The sequence below is a fragment of the Acanthisitta chloris genome, unplaced genomic scaffold (assembly GCF_000695815.1).
Source record: "Acanthisitta chloris isolate BGI_N310 unplaced genomic scaffold, ASM69581v1 scaffold22932, whole genome shotgun sequence".
Lineage (NCBI taxonomy): Eukaryota > Metazoa > Chordata > Aves > Passeriformes > Acanthisittidae > Acanthisitta > Acanthisitta chloris.
Window position 1 is genome coordinate 28339 of NW_008659124.1, and position 17845 is coordinate 46183.

General features: G+C 47.0%; 2 protein-coding genes across 2 annotated transcripts in view; one reads left to right on the forward strand and one right to left on the reverse strand.

The window, feature by feature from the left end:
• The window catches only part of SLC7A10 (solute carrier family 7 (neutral amino acid transporter light chain, asc system), member 10), a gene marked incomplete at its 5' end in the record, with an annotated part of 12368 nt that extends 12072 nt beyond the window's left edge, over window positions 1-296 (forward strand). The window contains one exon of the mRNA XM_009069296.1: window positions 7-296. Within this exon, the coding sequence (XP_009067544.1) occupies window positions 7-134 (128 nt within the window). The remainder of the gene's footprint in view (window positions 1-6) is intronic.
• Window positions 297-3917: 3621 nt separating this feature from the next.
• The window catches only part of LOC103797100 (low-density lipoprotein receptor-related protein 3-like), a 17277-nt gene continuing 3349 nt past the window's right edge, over window positions 3918-17845 (reverse strand). The window contains exons 3-7 of the mRNA XM_009069297.1: window positions 14815-14953; window positions 8321-8529; window positions 6958-8044; window positions 5646-5778; window positions 3918-4726 (exon numbers count right to left, since the gene is read on the reverse strand). Coding sequence (XP_009067545.1) covers window positions 3923-4726; window positions 5646-5778; window positions 6958-8044; window positions 8321-8529; window positions 14815-14953 — 2372 coding nt within the window. The 3' untranslated portion in view covers window positions 3918-3922. The remainder of the gene's footprint in view (window positions 4727-5645; window positions 5779-6957; window positions 8045-8320; window positions 8530-14814; window positions 14954-17845) is intronic.

Genomic DNA, 17845 nt, shown 5'->3' on the forward strand with positions numbered 1-17845 from the left:
CTGCAGAGTCCCTGACGTGCTGGGGGCAGAAGCTGTGTTTCGTGGTGTACCCGCAGTGCGGAGGTGCCGAGGAGGACGAGGCCCCCTCAGCCCACGCCTGGCGCTTGGCGCGCGAGATGTCGGCGAGGAAATGACACCGCGGGGCCTCCGAGGCTGAAGTGCTTCTTGTTTACATGCTGATTTTTTCAAAAAGTTTTTCTGGAAAAAAAAATGTATGTTTTTAGAGCTCCAATAGTGAAGCCCATAAAATGAGCTACCACCCTCTAGGGCATCTGTAGCTTTTAGTTTTTCCCTAAGAAAAGAAAAGATTTAAAAAAAAAAGAGAGAAAAAAAAAGAGAAAAAAAGAGAAAAGAAATAAAATGTAAAATAAGGCACTGGTTGGTTTTTTTCTGGCAGCATACTCGCTCAGCAGGGGAAAGCAGCACAGACACAGCTCTGGAATGCTGATGTTAGCCACCATGAGGGTCCACCAGTCATGCAAATTTAGGCATTTCAGAACTAGGGCAGCTCCCACCACAAAATCAAGGTGGAGAAACCAAGAGAAAGCGAGGAGACCTGTTGCTGTCCCTGGGTGGAATGAAGCCCCTCAGAACACCCAGGGCATCAGAGTTACAGCCCAAAGGATCATCCCTCACATACCTGCAGAGGGATCTCCACCCCAGCTCCGAGCGCCGCGCGACACGGGCAGGGGCACCGCGCTGGGCACAGCTCAGCCCGGGTGGACCTCCCAGTGAAAACTGCAACACCAACACTCAGCTCTGCTCTTCGGGCATCACTGGGGACACAGAGGTCGATAGAAGTCCCACGTGGCTCAGTTTTGACGGGTTGCTGTAAAGGTGCCGGGAGGTTCCTGCATCCTGGACGGGACGGAGCTCACTGCCCCGGCGAGGAACTCTTGCGTGAAGCTCAGCGTGATCCAGGTGCCAGCAGGGGAGGATGGAGACGTGGAGGAGGTAGCAGCAGGCCCAGCAGTGGGAACTCAGAGCACCAAGGGCCTGGAGCCTGATGTTCTGCTGCCCCTTGGCGCGTCAGGCAGTGTCGCAGCGCTTCGGAGCCAATTCCCCAGCTGAGCTGTGCTCAGCCGAGTAACAAGCCTGAATGGTGCACACATCAGCTGCTCCTTACAAAGTGTGTTGCACGTTGCATTTGTGGCATACACTAGAAAAGCCTCTCGTTCACACAGGGAATTAACGCGTGGAGCGTTGCTGCCGCAGCGATACGGCCACGTCTGCACCACCGAACCCTTCGGAACGCACAACGCCAGAGCAGCTCTGAGCCACTATCCCTTCAGGGCTTCACAAACAAAACTATCACATCCAGTAGCCTTGGTAACAGCCATGTGGATTTCATTTTGAAAGTCTCTAGGCGTTACAGGCCCTGGCACAAAAATTGGGGATTCATTATCTCTTGGTTTCTCAAGTCCCACACACTTCACAAAGATCTCAGCATAGACTGAAAATAAGGAGCGAGTTCAAGGAATTCATTACTCAGAAATATTTTCATTTTTAAATATCTATCATCATAATAATACCTATATTTTAAATCTCTCTGAACTTTCAGATGGTAGACACTAAAAAGAAACACGACTTACATTCTCCTCCCTGTGCAAAGCTGTTAACCACAAGAGATTAAAGTATGTATTTAGCTAGCAAACAGGTGTGGGTCTGTGTGCACATGGGAAGAGACTCCAGATTTTAAGCCACAGTATGAATACATAAGGTTTGCTAATGAAAATCACATCTATTCAGCTTGCTTTTCAAACCAAACCCGCAGCACCCGAACCCTGCACTCATGTCACCCATTCCTGCAGCTCAAAATCCACTGCTGGTGGTATAATTTCCAACAGATTAACTTTCTCAGTACCTTTATTATCTAGTGGGAAAATGAAATGTATTACCCCACATAGCAGTTGCTTTCAGAACTGCTATGTTTTGGTGTGGGTTTATTTTTACTCGTTTAAACAATTAAGGGATGGAAATCAGTCAGCACAGAAACTTTGCAGCTCTTGAGATGACAACTCTGCGCAGCAGTATTAGGTATTATAACAACACCACAAGCAGCAATACGGCAGTATTAGTATTATAACAACACCACAAGCAGCAATGCTGTAACTGATACCAAGGCTCTCCTTGGCTGTTGTTTAAGGAAATTAAAAGCAAAATTCCAGGACCAATTGCCTCATAGTTGTGAACTGGGTTTGGCTCAGATTTCCCCTCCTTGCACTGCCGTGCTCTAAGGTAATCAACATTCTGCCTTAAGCATGAAGGCTGAGCTGAGAACAGGATGGTGCGACGTACTCAGAATGTTCACAAATGCCATGACAGCAGGATCTCTCTCAAAACACCATTTCCTTCGATGAATTCTGCTCACAGAACCACTTGGAAAAAAGGAGTGAGCAATATTTATTTCATGTAACTATGACTCTTACCTACATATTTTGCCACAAGCCCTTCCTGCTATTAATGCCCTTAAGGAATTTGAATCTTCTGCCTCTGGAATGTACAGTATGAAACCCACTTGCAACTAAAGAAAAAAAAAACCCCACTTCTATTGAATTCTTCCATGCTACATTTCAGTAAAGCCAAAGTCCTGTTCCTTGTTCATTTTAGGGCACTCCCCAAAGGGAGACCCAGGGCAAACCATAGCCTGTTTCAAAGGAAAAGTCTGACACTGACATAGACTGTACTGCTCTTTGTTTGCCTTCACATCCAGGAGGGTCCCGTGTGTCCACCCCAATTTTACAACTTCAGGTGATAACTCTGGGTGACTTGAATTCCTACAGCAACAAACAGGCTCCAGAACACTCGAGTGTTTACAGAGCAGCAGCACCAACTTCCGTGTTAGCCCCTGCCTGAAGCACTGTCGTGTGTCACTGCGTCACCAGGGACTGAAGCAGAGCTCTTGTTTGGGCCGGGATGGGCCCAGGCACCAGCACACCCAGCACACCAGGACCAGTGCTCTGCCACTCTGCACTGACCCTGGCTAAGCAGTGTCACCCTTCTTCCAGGCAATAGCTTGCCTGCTTTCAGTTACACTCTAAAAACCAAAAAGGTACAACCCACACAGTGTCAGCTTTGGGAATGGCACTTAGCTTAGCTCCCTGGAAACACAAGGGAGGAGGGCAAAAAGTGGGGAGAGAGAGAGAGCAAACATTCTGCAACCCCCACAGCATCACTGTGAAGAGAATGTAACATCCAAGAGCTCACAACAGAAATATTGCTGCAGCTGGAGCTCAGTGCACTCCCTGTACGCTGAGCACAGCAAAACTGGTGTTACAGAGCTTCAGCAGATCAGTCACCTGGTTTCACTCTGGGTGTTCTATACAGAAACTTGGGGGTTAGTGGATGCTTTAAGGTACATCCAGCCATCAAAACATTGCAGAAGGGAGCAAAGGTAGGGAGCAATTTCTACAAAGGGGAAGCTACAAAGGATTTTATTTCCTTCTAGGTATTTGTAACTAGAATGCTTCAATTTTAATTAAATTATTCTATCTAAAAATACAACAGTGTTATTTCTAGCTTACTACTCAGAGTTACAATGACTGGTGTCTGCCTCAGGTTCCAACAGGGCTCTCTCTAGTTCAGTAAGAGCACTTGGAACACAAAGAAACACGAACTCCCTGAATGCAGTGAATAAAAGTATAGAAGGAATAGCAGAGGGTGGAGATACCTCCAAACTGCAGTGACATCCTTGCTCTCCTAGCCCCTGACATCACACACTGGCCTACTTCTGCCCAGGGGAGGTTCAGGAACAGCAACTCAGGCAAACTCGTCCCATTTACTCTGGCACTGCACTCCCTGTGGGATTGAAGCACACGGTTTGAGACAAAGTCCAGAGCAGCACTTACCCCTGAGCATCAAAGGGCACTGCCACATAAACAACCAAGTTACAAAATCTACGGGGCCAAACCAAAAATTTTTATTAGCAAACAAGTAAAGATTCGTCATCACTGGTATTGATATCAGAGAGGGGAGTAGAGGACTCTACCATTGGCACTTCCACAGAATGGCAACAAGCCACGTGAACCCCCAAAGGCTCCTCCCGGTAGGAGTTAGGGCAGGGGTGGTTCTGTCCATCCACTTGGATATGAACATTCATAGGGCTGTCTGGATAACCACACTCCCACTTTTTTAAGGGCAACCTACATGGCTCTTGGCTCGGCGGATGACTTCCACTCAGACTGTTGTCCTCTGGGACAGTCCTCAGGGACGCTGACCCTCCGTGGGTCGTTTCTGTAACGCTTTCAGACAGAGGATCTCTGAAAGCCTTTCCTGAATCCGCTTTACCTGGCTGCCTGAGCTCTCTGGCAGAGTCAGCACCTGCAGGTTTGTCAGCACGTGCAGCCTCGGGCTCCGCGTGTGCCGCTGTGCAAGTACTGGGGAAGGTGCTGCGAGGCGACGGCTCTGTGGTCTCAGTCTCTGGCTCCAAGCTGCTACACCCAACTTCTTGTGGGCCCCTGGGCTGGCCGTTCGGCTCTGCAGCAGGTCCTGCAGGGGAGGGCGAGGGGCTCTGAACAGCCCCCTCGGCCTGGGTGATGACCCCGTCCCCCAGGGTAGTCTGAGAGGGGTGGGCAGGCGTCAGGAGGGGGATCTGCCCTCGCGCCCGGGGCCTGTGGAAGAGTCTGCTCCAGAGCCTGCCCAGGCGGCGCCGCGACGAGCTGCGGCGCGACGAGTGCCGGCGCATCTGCCTCCTCATGGCTGTGCGGATGTTCTGCAGCACCGAGGCCTGCAACACAGGAGTCACAGTCACCCCACACACCCCTCCTGAGCCCTGTTCTCCCCACTGACATCCACACTGCCCCGCGACTCTGACGTGACGCCCGGATTTCCTTAAGGGCGCGTTTTCCGGCAAACTCCGTAAGAACACCAAAGACAGCTCTGCCTGTACCGAAGGGTCTCACGGAATCAGAGAATGGCTTGGGTTGGAAGAGACCTTTCAACCCAAAGAACCCCACGGTGTTCCAACACCCCTGCCCTGGGCAGGGACACCTCTCACTAGTCCAGTTGGGTCAATGCCTCATCCAACCTGGCCTTGAACATTGCCAGGGATGAGACATCAACAACTTCTCTCCCTTAGGGTGTTTTCCTTACAAATTTCAGCTCTACCTGTCTGCTCCACTTGTTACTTCACTCCAGTAACAAAGTACAAGTGCTTTATCAACAGTAGGAACTGTACCACAGCTGGATACTCCAGACAGGGTACAGGGGTTTTCTGAGAACTCAGCAATGAAATAGAAGGATGACTTCATGGCTTGCCAGTGTAATGTATCTACACAAAACATAATCCCAGAATTTCCCCAAAATACTGCTACAGACCTCACTTTCTTATCACTTCAGGCACATTTACAGTTTCAGCTTGAAAACCCTTTTTTCTATTTACTTTCTGACCTCTGTCTCTGTTCATTCTGTCTTGATGTACAGCAAAACAGCATGTGCTTATCTCACTGCTGCTCCCTACAAACACATTTCATGTGTTCAGCACTACCCAGAGCACCGGGACGTGTACCTGTGGCTCTCCAGCTCCATGTAACACACATTTTTCTATCCCTTCCAGCAATTAGCACGGCCACTGAAATGCGGCTCCACATTGATTCTATCTCATTTACAGGAGTTTGCCTGCTGAAATACCACTCACGTCTGCATACCTGGGATGCATTGTACACGGGGAAGTCTTCAACAGGGGGGATCAGTCCTTGTGCAATCAGCTGTCCATAGGAAGGTGGAGCTTCCCGACGCACAAACTCTGCCTCCAGTCGCGTCATCTGAGTCTCAAACGCCCTGGGAGCAGAACCAGAGAGAAAGCACAGAAAGGAATTCAGTTTGTCCTGTCTCCTTCACACTAATGTATAAAAGGACTGCTGAAGGGGGTCAGGCTAGCAGCAAAACCACAAACCTTCAACTAAGCTCCATGAAAACCAGGATGCTAAAACAAAGGGACAAAGAGTGCAGGGTATAAGCACTGGTGAATCAAACCAGCAAACTCTCTGGCTGGACCCTGTGGCAACTGAAGTTTTTGCAACTGGCCAGTAACTGCTACCGCCAGTAGCAGTGGCAACTTGTTCCACAAGGGCCCAAAAGTTATTTTAGAAAAGACAACACCAAGAACTGGAAACAATCACCCAACAGGGGCAGTGGCAGTGAGCTTTGGCAGTCCTGCCAGAGCAGAGGCACCAAGGATCCCAACACAGCCCAGGGGCTGTTTCCCAGCTCCCCAATCACACAGGTTTGACCAGGAGGGAATGCACAGCACACTGCTGAGAACACCCACAGTGGCAGCAGCACAGCCCAGAGACAGGAACCAGGAAGTCCCTTATGACTCTCTCCCAACGGGCAGAGCCACACTCCCCAAACATAGAACACACGGGCACAGAAACACACACTGCCCACACAGCAAGGCATGCAGGACCAGGGGAAGGGGCACAGCTTACAGTGTGGACAGCTCCTGCCCAGAAAAGGCCCCACCACTGCAGGACATGGCTTTGTGCAGAATGGAGGACTAGAATATTTGTGGAGGGTTAGAGACTATTCGGTCCAGATTCAGTGAAGACTTCACTGTAGCAGTTCAGCATTCAGGTTTTGGCAAGGGCAAGGGGTTTGTTGCAAGGGGAGGAGGAGGAATTCAGGTTTTGGCAAGGGCAACGGGTTTGTTGCAAGGGGAGGAGGAGGAAGAGGAAATTGCTCAATACAGATCTCAGTTAGATACAGATTCTGCTTTGCTGCACAACAAATGTGTATTTCTCATAGATCACAGAGGAGCTGACATTCCCCTCACTACTCCTGAAAATCCTAATTCTCTAAGCCTAATTCAGTGGCTGCAATTTAGCTGCCAGCAAGTCCTTGGATTTGATTTCACAGTAGTTCACAAATTATCTGGTTAACAATCAACATTCTTTTCCTTTAAACAAAAAGGAGAAAACCACCACAGCTATGAAAGTATCACCAAAGCAAGATGCATACCTGTATTCCCTGGTCCTCAGAGAATACAGCTTAAAGGCACAGCCCAGTGCTATCACCAGCAGCAAGCCACACACCAGACTCCCAATCAGAGCAGCCGTGATGACCTTCCTGGGCACAATCACCAGGCAGTTGTGCTCATCACTTCCATCCTGGCAGTCTTCTTGGCCATCACAGCGCCAAGTCTCAAAGATGCACAGATTTGTCCCACAGTGGAAGTTTCCTGGCTGGCACGTAAAGCAGTTTTTCTCATCTGAGCCATCTGGGCAGTTCTTCTGGTTATTGCAGCGGTCGAGGATTGAGTAACAGAGCCCACTGTTTCCTTCACACGGGTACTCGTTCTTCTGGCAAGCAGGACAGTTCTCCTCATCCTTGCCATTGGGGCAGTGCCACCAGCCATCACAGTGCTGCTTGTCCGTGAAACACTCCTCGTCACTTCCACACGGGTGTTCCCAGGGAAGGCAATAACCTTTCACCTGGTAGGTCGCGTTGAACCCGTGGCCGGTGCTCTTGGAGCGAGCGTGGTAGGACACCGTGAGCTGGCCCTTGGACGACTCCACGCTCACCGAGTGCCTGTTGTTGTGGTGTGAGAATGTCTGCATTAATTTGTCCCCTCGCTCCCCAATGCCGTCGTACACCTTTACGTAGTCGTTGTAGCCTAACTGCAAGTCGAGCTGCAGCAGAACGTGTCTGTTGTCCTGTGTGTCCACGTACCACGTGCAGCGAAGGTCCGATCGGCTGTGATCGGCACGGAACAAGTCTGGGGAGGCAAAAGAGCCATAAAAATTACCCAGCTTTTTGCCACAGGAAAGATCAGGACAGTTATCCTCGTCCGAACCGTCGCTGCAGTCTTTGACTGAGTTACACCTCAGCTCGTTCACCAAGCATTTGGTGGAGTGGGCTGCACTGCACTGGAACATTCCTGAGGGGCAGATGCTGGATGGAGGGTCTGTTGGAGGGACAGTGCAGTTTCTCTCATCCGAGTTATCACCACACTCATCCATGGAATTACACTTCCAGGTACTGGGAATACACTTCCCGTTGGCACAACGAAATTCATCTGACTGGCACACAGCCTGGCCTGTCTTCCCTGCAAACGAGGAGAAAAAAGTCAATATCAAAATGGTTGGAACTACCCAATGCCCCTTTTTAACATGTACTACCCTGCATATCCAGTTAGTCAGTCAGGCCAGAACACTTCAGGAATGCTATTGAAAAGCCAAGGGCAAATAGTATGTGTGTTACCATCTGAACACTTTACAGCCACCAACACTGGCTCCAGACTCCTGTCAGGAGAAAAATACTACCACGGTCCAGGTTTTGCCAGGGAGAGTGTAAGTGAAGCCAACAAAACAGTAAGATTTACCTCTAATATAAGAAAGACGAAATCCCTGAGCCTGTCCTGAGCTTGATGCATCTGAGTGAAAAAATATCCAAACATGGTCCCTTGCAGAGATGAAAGATGGAGGTATGGAAGAGCCACACACTTTGTACTCCTCCCTCTTGGAAGATGGGCCAATCATCAACCAGTCCACTGCACACTTCTGGGAGTCTTCCAAGTCAAAGTTCTTAAAACTGTGGGGAACAAAAGGAAACACAATAACAGAGAGGATGTGTATCTGGAACAAACAGAGAAAAACAGATTCCAACAGCTGACTTTCTGCACCAAGCAGTGCTGACATAAAGACATCACCTTCAAAGGTAATGAAACTTCCACAGGACCTTGAGTACATCTAAACAAAGCACTCAGATTCCTCCAGCTTGGAAAAGTATCTCACAGGCATAAACAGCTTGCCAAGTAGCTCCAAATGCTGGAAGAATGATTCCTCTTAAACAAAACTGCTTCCTAAAACACAGGTATGAGGAAAAGCAAAATTCCAGAACACATTATACAGAAGGTAGATTCGTTTCAGCAGTCATCTCCAACCATAAAAGCTATGAAAACAGGGATGACAGAGGCAACCACTGTCTTGGAAAAAGAACAGTGGGAAGCAGTACAAAGAACCCTAAGGGGATAGTATGAGAGACACAAATCCACTCTTCAAGCAGTGGAATAGGCAGGGAGAGAGCAAGAAGATAACAGGGGTGGAAGTGGATCCTAAAATCTAACACTATTAGTTTTTAATTCAAAACTTAAAATATTTCCTCTCTGGGAATGCAAATACAGAGCAAACAAGGCTATAACCTTTCACAGTCAAACTTCCAGCCCTCCTGCTGACCCGGGCCCAGTGATTAATTCAGCAGTGCCAAGAGGTGCCCTGACTGTTTGCAGAACACTGAGCACAGGCAGATAATACTCCCTGACCTGTGGCTCAGGAGCCACACGTGGTGTTTGTTCCCTGATGAAACAGATTGCATTTGCATTCAGCAATCTGCAGTGACAAGGGCAGACTGCACAGGAAGGCACACTCATCAGGAGAGGGCACACCACTCAGAGCACTTGGAAACCAAGTTTGGTCCTCCTTCATAAAACTCAGCTATACTAAATTCACCCAGCACAAGTTGGTGTGTACTCCATGCAAACACCTAGGCAGAAGTTCCAGAAAGATTGAAAAGCTGCTGCAAAATACAGAGCTCCTTCCACAAAGGACTTTTCACAAACGTAAACTCTCTGCAAAAGGTACCGGAAAGATGATTTTATGATACCACTGTATTCACAAAAGGTGTCAATAGCTGCCAGATCTTACCCTTTGAAGGTGAAAGGGAAAGAACAGCAATAAACCCAATGATTTGAGCAGGAGACCCATCCCACACACACCTGCAGGTTCTGCCAAGCATGAGAAGCAAGAGAGCACTGAAACTGTTCAGTTAAATGAAAATTAAAAGATGTCCAACAACTTATGTGCAGGCAAGGACAATCCACCCAGAAATATTTCCTTTCCCTAACTCTTTTTCTCCCACCATGCTCTGTGTGTCTTCCCAGCTGGGAAGAAATATCCACACAACACACAGTACTTTGCTATAAGCAATCTCATCAAGCTTCTGAAACCAGCATATTTTGCAAGGAACTTTCAGATGACTGTGCAGTCAGAATGAAAAGATGTAAGTACTCAGCCATGCAAAGATAAACTGAAGAGTATTTCTGTCACAGGTGCTCTGCAAAAAGCGTTTTTAATGACCAAGAAAGTGTATGAGCAGGCAATGCAGCGTGAAAAGGAATTAGCCAAAGCATCAGGGAAACTATAGGCACTCTCCTGAAGTCTGCTGCAGGAGAATCATAGAATTTAGGGGCTGGAATGGACCTTACAGATCATCCAGCCCCAAGCCCTGCCCTGGGCAGGGACACCTCCCACCAGAGCAGGTTGCTCAAGGCTCATCCAGCCTGGATTGAACATCACTAGGGTTGGGGCAGCCACAGCCTCCCTGGGCACCCTGGGACAGGGTCTCACCACCCTCACAGGGAAAAAAATTTTTTCACATCCAACCTAGACTAGGAGCAAACTTTCCCTCATTTAAACTGATGGTGATTTTACTCAAGACTAAAAGCATGGTGTATTTGAATGAGCCCTCAGCCCAAAAAAACACTCACTTGCAGAGAAATATGGACACAGGAACACATCTGAGTGTGCATATTAAGATATAAAATTGGGTTCTGCTTTATAATGCCTTTGTGACAACAAGGTCTTGTGTCAAAGTTTCTGCCATACTACTCTGACATTAAGTAGACAACTGATTTATTTTAGCTGAGTCCTGAATACTGTGCTCAACCTCTGCTACTTCACTTCTTTCATCATCTCTAATTAGATCTAGCGCTGCTGCTGTTACAATCTTCTGAAGAATAATTGAATCCTGCTGCCCACAAAATAGAGTGCAGGGACATTTATTTATTCAGCTGAACCTTCTCAAACTGGAATGCAAATTTCTGTCCAAAGGATTAGTCCAGTGGTTGAATGAGTGATGGTACAGAGTGGAAATAAGGGGCAAAGTCTTGTGCTCCTACTGCCTGCAGGACTATACAAACATCTCACAGCCTCTGGAAAAGTACTGAATGGAACCTGTTCTTGAGGGAGGTCTCAGGCCCTTTGTGTCTCACTCCAGTTATCTTGCTTGTGGAATGTCTCTGCCACAGCTGATTCCTGTACAAATCCCCCACTTCTGGACAAAAGTACAACAACAGTCTATTAACACTGGAAGTAGTCAGACTTTGAGGATCAGAACAACTCAGTGTCAACTGACAAAGGCAGCACTAAATCTTGTTCTTGCAGAATTCTGTGGACACCAGTAAATTCATCTGATTTTCCTTTCAGAGGTATGATGCTGAAAAAGGTTTCCCCCCACAGTGAGCAGAGCTCCAGGAGCTCACAGAAAATTACAGGCTCGGTCGTATATATCAGTTCAAATGAAGTAACTGCAGCCTATAATGATATTTTCCTATTAACTGAAAGGTGGTTTTATGTTGCTGGAAAGAAATTTATTCAACCAGATTATCACAAATGCACATTAGCAGTCTGGAAATATGAGAAAAATGTGCTACCTGCAAAACTAATGCTTAGCAGAGCTATGTGTTTTGTCACCTGCACTGAAAGGGGCAGGAGCAGCTGGGAAAAAAACCTACTTGTATAAATAATGTAAGGAATTCTCCACAAGCCTTTTGGAAATTCAAGCACAAGTGACTAGAGATTAAAGCCAAACCCCCAAAACATTCTTAATAACTGGCAAAGGACAAATATGGGATGCAAAATGTGAATGAAAGTAAACAAAATAAATAAAAAAAGTCTGATTTGGCCCTCTAAACTCACTTTGAAAACTGGAGAATAAACATTATGGGTAGATCAGTGGAGCACAGTCCCAAAATAAAACAAACCAGCCAATTAAGCAGGAAAAGTTACTTCTATTTGCCAACCTCTCACAGCAAGTGCAGGCTGTGAACAACTGATGACTTAATTGGCTCATTAAAAACTTCTGCTAAGCCACTGAAGCAGGAGGACCTGAAGTCAGGCAAGCTCCATTCTGCTCCCAGCACTGGGACCTGCGTGACCCTGGGCAAGGGACACTGGGGCAGCTTCTTCACAAGCTGAGCACAGGCAACTGACTGAAAGAAATAGCTACTATGAGTTTTTTTTCCCCAATTAATGCCAATTCTGAGACACTGAGTTTGGTCAGTAGACCACTAAGCAGCTCCTTCAACTCTTCCCACAATCACAGCTCAGCAAGCCTTTAGGTGAGCAGGAATCAGTGTCACTCAGACATCAAAACTCAAATGGCATCTGAGAACTTCTCCTTGCAAAGCCAATGAAGGAGGTACCCCCTGACCCAGTTAACAGGAGACAGATTGAGTGGGTCACTGATTGCTTCTCAGCACTCTGAACCTTGAGAAGGTTTTACTCTCAGTCCCATAAACACCTCGAGTAAAGTAATGCATGCATGCTCTGCCCACATCAGGGTTAATTACAACCACCAGGTAACAGCCACTGCTAAACTGAAATTACTTTGATCTTTCTCAAACGTGAGGAAACACACACCTATCAAACCTGGAAAGGATGGTACAAAGGCAGCTACTGCATAAGACATCTTCATCTGATCTCACAGGGGTTTATGTGGTCCTCTGTGAAAACAGGCATAAAGATAGGGAAAATGGGTGGAAAAATCAAGTAGCTTCTAAAACAATAACTAACAGGCTGACTACACGAATTCCAAGAGACACAACACAGTCCTGGAAAGTAGTGGCTACTCACTTGTTCCCAGGTCTCAACAGGACCATTCCATCAGGCACACAAACTTGGAAGGAAGTATTGAAATGTGCAAAACTAACAGAGCAGTTTCAGCACAAGGAACATAACACTTCCCGTTCACGGGAAATCTCTCCCAAAGATCTCTCAAAAGTAAACTATGAAGCAAAAGAATAAGCACGGAGATGTGAAGACAGGAAGAAAATGAATACACACACATGAAAGACAGACATTAGGACAAAGCCTCTGAAGGAGATGCCCACAGGAACCAGCACCTTCCATCCACAGGTCTGTCCACGCACTGCTCTGCTGAAAGCTGCTGGATAATGGGTGTGTAAAACGTGACCCCCACTGCAAGTGCTTTAGAGCTCACAAACACTTTGCATTGCAATTTTATCCCTTAATGACTCCTGCTGCATCTCGTTAGACAGATCTCTTACATAACATTGCTGCCTCACTGCCAGTGAGGGCTCAGGATCAAAGGAAATGTATTCGGTGTGACACAGCTCAAAGGAGGTGGGTCTGGAAACCTTCCAAAATCCAGATGTTAGCACGAGAACTGTGGCTGGTTTCCCTAGCAAAAAGTAAAAAGCTACTCTTCTGCCCTTGCAACACAGTTAGGACAAGAAGCACACCCAGCTGCTGAGAGGAAAGGATGTTTGTGTTTGAGCCCTTTTCTCAGTCTGCCTGCATCACATCAGCCCAGGCAAGTCAGCTGCTTCCTTACGTCCTTGGCGCTACAAGGACCAGAGCCTGGTGAGAAATCCTCAGATGCTGTGACATTCTGCATCTCACACACTGCAGTGAGTCATTCCCAGAGCAGCACTGGTCCCTGGGATGCAGACACATCACTCCCGGGGTGTGTGTGCAGGGGAGGGCAGGACACGGCTGTGTATTCCACGACAGAAATCAAACCATCCAGAGGAATCTTTCAGACCAGATGCCATGCACACATCCAAACTGCACACACCTTGCTACCAGTTTCCACACCTCACTCTCCTTTATCTCTCTAGCCTCTGCTGCACTTGCAGAAGAGAATCCTAATTCTAACTGGGAGCTCTGGGACTTTTCCATAGCACAAACTGCCGTACTGCTCTCCAGAGCCGAGTCTCGTGTCTCATTTTTATGCTTTCTCAGCGTTTCCAACAGTCTCTGCTTTGAAACAAACTCCCCAAGCCCAGTACAATGTAATGGGGTTTAAAAGCTTGTTGCTATTTCTGGATCTGAAATGCTGGCAGGTACCTACTCCATTGCTCCTGATGAGCAGTTCCTATTTGGAACGTCGGATGGTGGAGTCCTCCTATTATTCCATCTGTGGCAGATTTGTTTTTAATTGCTGAGCATCTGCACTTGAAGAGGTTTGCAGTCCTTTCAAGCAGCTGAGCAAAGAATGAGCAGATGGTGTCAAACACAACAGTACTAAAAACCAAACAAAAAACGTTTCCTAGGTTGGGGTTTTTTTTAAGTAAGAAATTCTTGGTTTGAGGAGGATTCGATGGTTAGCCCAGAGAAATTGAGCATATTCACCGTATGCTCACATTGCAGCCTAGGCATTCTTACCAAACCATTTGTCATATACTTTAGTCTTTATTGTATAGCATTTTTCTAGACTTGAGCTGAAATTCTGCCATGAATGCTAATTATTATCTAATTTGTTGGAAATAAATATTAAAAACCATGTGTCTCTTGGCTAACAAGTAACAAGCAGCAATTATTATCTTCAACCCTGTGTTAAACATAGCACCATTCCAAGATCTTAGAGAAAAAGCCATTTTTGCTCTAAGAATTCTATGTACCCCACTGAGGCTGTTCCAGCTTTTATAGCCTTCACCTCCTCCTATTTATAAACAGTGAAGAGAGAGGGAACTATTCAATGTGAGCACATATATTGTGTTTCTCACCCCCTCATCCACCAGAGGCACAAATCTCACCTGGGCCTTGTGAAGATAAACGTGTTAAGAGCCTACGAGTGACTTGTACAATAACAGATGTCAGAAGGCTACAGGAACAAGACACAGGGAAACATATCTGAAATAAGAGAGGTGCCCAACCTGTAATTATGTTCCAGGGTAATCAGCTCTGGTTTCTGTGACCACCCAGCTCTGACAGGCAGCCTCACACTGCCAACACCAGGCCACAACTTGCACTTCGTCTCATTTCAGCAGAAACTCCACGGGATATCAACCCATACCTAATTGTGATCATGTCTCCATGATCTCCTTGAATGTACCAGCTGCAGTTGACTGCTGGTGGGTAGTTGAGTGGCCAGGAAGGACTGTAGATGACTCCCCGTCTCTCCGTGTGCTGTTCCAGTTCTCCACTGCAAGCAGCTGTTCATAAGGGGGGAAAATACTATTGTTAATGCTTTGCCTAATCCACAATGCACATTAGCAACAAGAGCTTTCATCAGTTTCTGGGGACTGCAGACAAATGAGAGTCAACAGTTTTATCCCCTCACTGCTTTCTTCCTTGCCCTGGTTTTTAATGAAACACTGGCTCCAAGTGTAGGTGAGCATAACCTGCATCTCAATGCAGCACCAATCGATAGCCTTGCATGAAGATACCAAAGGCTACAATCAATACTACTGCACGGATCTGCCACGGGGGTGTAACTCAGGAATCCTTCTCACCAGCTTCTCAGAGCCTGAGCAGGTCACCCAGCAACTGAAGAAGATCCATATTCACTGCAAAGTAGCTAGAAGCTCATTTTATTGTAACATGTTCCTGGACATGCTGTTTGTTCTCCTAACCACATGACACACCTGAAGGGTTTACAGCAGTTCAAAAAACACCACCACCCAACAAAACAAAGTAAACTGGAGTCCAAGGTCAAATGTTTCCATTGAGCATTACTAACGTACCCTAAATTCCTTCTGAACTCACAGAGGTGAGAGAAATTTTCCAGAGAGGGAAAGCAGCAAACAGGGCTAAATAAACATCAGCATTTCCAGAGCACCTTCAGTTCTTCCTATGGCAAAGAGCAGGCGACATCAGCTGCGTCCCACTCGTAATTCAGCAATCCAGAAATGCCATGAAATGCTCCAAGGACGAGTGGGAAAGCTGCTCTGATGGGAGAAGGTACTCTCAGCAGGCTACACGAGGGGAGACTCTCTGCAGTGCAATAGCTATTCTGAACATTCTCCAAAAATATTTTTTAAACTATTTTTAAAACCAATTACTATATAGAGCATGACTTGTGGACTGCAGACGAATATTCCACTTTTTGACAGAAGCAAGAGTGTACTGCAGCTGAAAAAGGGAACAGGGAAAAAAAAAAAAAGAGGCTGCCTGTACCTTAAGTTTCCTCATACACATATGTGCCCAGATATATTGTGGTACAAACGGCAGGTTAGAGCATTGCTGGAAATCCAGCCACACAAATACATGATTTTCCATTCCCAGCTGGGATCAGGCCCTGGAGGGATGGAGGGAAGTGTGCCAGCAGAGCTGCCTGGCTGCAGCCAGGCCAGGAGGCAGGGCTGCCTGCAGAGCCCCTGGCACCCACCAGGAAACTGGGCCTGCCACTGTTGTTTGTTCACAGTAAGCACCTCGGAAGTGAGAGCCACAGGAATATAAAAAGCACGAGGTGAGTAACTTACCTGAGGCAAAACATTTTAAAAAGCCACTATTTTTACTCTCCGAGTAGGGCATTCCATGAAACATATGCATATAAATCCTACTGGTTTCAAAGTCCACAAAAGCATACAGAATCCATAAATACACGAAAACATCTGCCTTCCAAACAAAATGCAGTGACAAAAAACAAGAACATTTTTGTCATTGCATTTCTAAAAACCAGAGAGGCTCCACACTAGATGCTGGAAAATGCTGAGATGCAGACGCAGTTACAGAATTGTGAAAACAAATGTAAGATCCACAGGATATTTCAGCTCTAGTTCTCTGCGTGTTTAGGTATTTAAATGTGCTCCTCCACTTCCTTGTCACTGCATCAACATATCAGAGCAGCACAAGAGGACCCAGAGCTAGCGACCACAGAAAGGAGCTGGGAAGGAACAGGATGCACAGGGAGCAGATACCCCAGGACAGGCCTATCCAGAGGCTTCCAGCAACAGCTCTGCAAATATTCCACACACGGCTCTGATTAACATCCCTTACTCACAGTACGTGGATCAGGACAGAATCCCAGTTACACAGAGCTTGTTTCTCCTCCCACCTGAGCGAGTCCCACTCCCAGGCCAGTGGCTCTGCTCAAGCACTGCCACTCACACACTCACCAGTGCAGTTAGGCATAGCTACTCTTCTCCCAAACGTTTCTCAGCTTTAGGAAGTAATTACAAGGATCCTGAGCAATGGTTTTTTGAAGTATCCCAGCTGTTTTTGAAGTAACATCACTAGCATTTTTCCTTTGGCACTAATGTGCAGTTTCCTACTGTGTAAGCAGAGGATCTGCTGTAACATGACAGTTCAGGTTTCCAGCGAGAAACACGTTGTCTTATTAACACTGCACATCTGCCACAAATATGGGCCATGGAAAGAAGAACCAACAAAGGAAAAAGATTTCCCTTTAAACAGCAGAATTGTAGCTGTGACAATCTAAGGACACAGCAAGGTCAGGGCTGCACTGACACCATTTCGGGCAGTTCACCTGCCGGTGGCTGTTGCTGCCCACCACTTTGCCTCTACCCCCTCTGGCACACAACAAGCATTTCAGACTTGCTGCACCCAAAATCAAAAGGACAACTGCTTTGCCCTTGCAAAGAGTCCTTGAATGGATTGCTAATCTGAATTCTTATCACCAAAACTTAATTACACTACTTTAAGGCTATGTCCACAGTTCCCTGAACCTGGAACCTCCTAAAACTACTGTTGTGTCCACCCAAGTCTCACTTAATTGCCCTACATTTTTGATGCCTTCCTTTTCCCAGCAGTGCTTATTACTATGGGATTTGCAAATACCAAGGGATTTCCTTCCTAACCTGTCCCCTGCCTCTCTGCTCCTGGAGCACTGACTGCTGCACGGCAGACAAGGTGAGGGACCCACGCGCTGCTTTCAGCAGCTCTTCTTTCACCTACACACATTTTGAAAGAAAAACCTGTACTAAAGACAGCCTTCAGCACTGGCAACAGAACGGCAGAACCACACCAGTCACAATTTTGTACTGTTGGGGTTTTGGTGACAGTAAAGTGTCCCCACGTCCCTCAGCTCCTGGCCACGACGTCTGCAGAATCACACCCCTGCCCAAGTTCCATTGGGCTTCAGC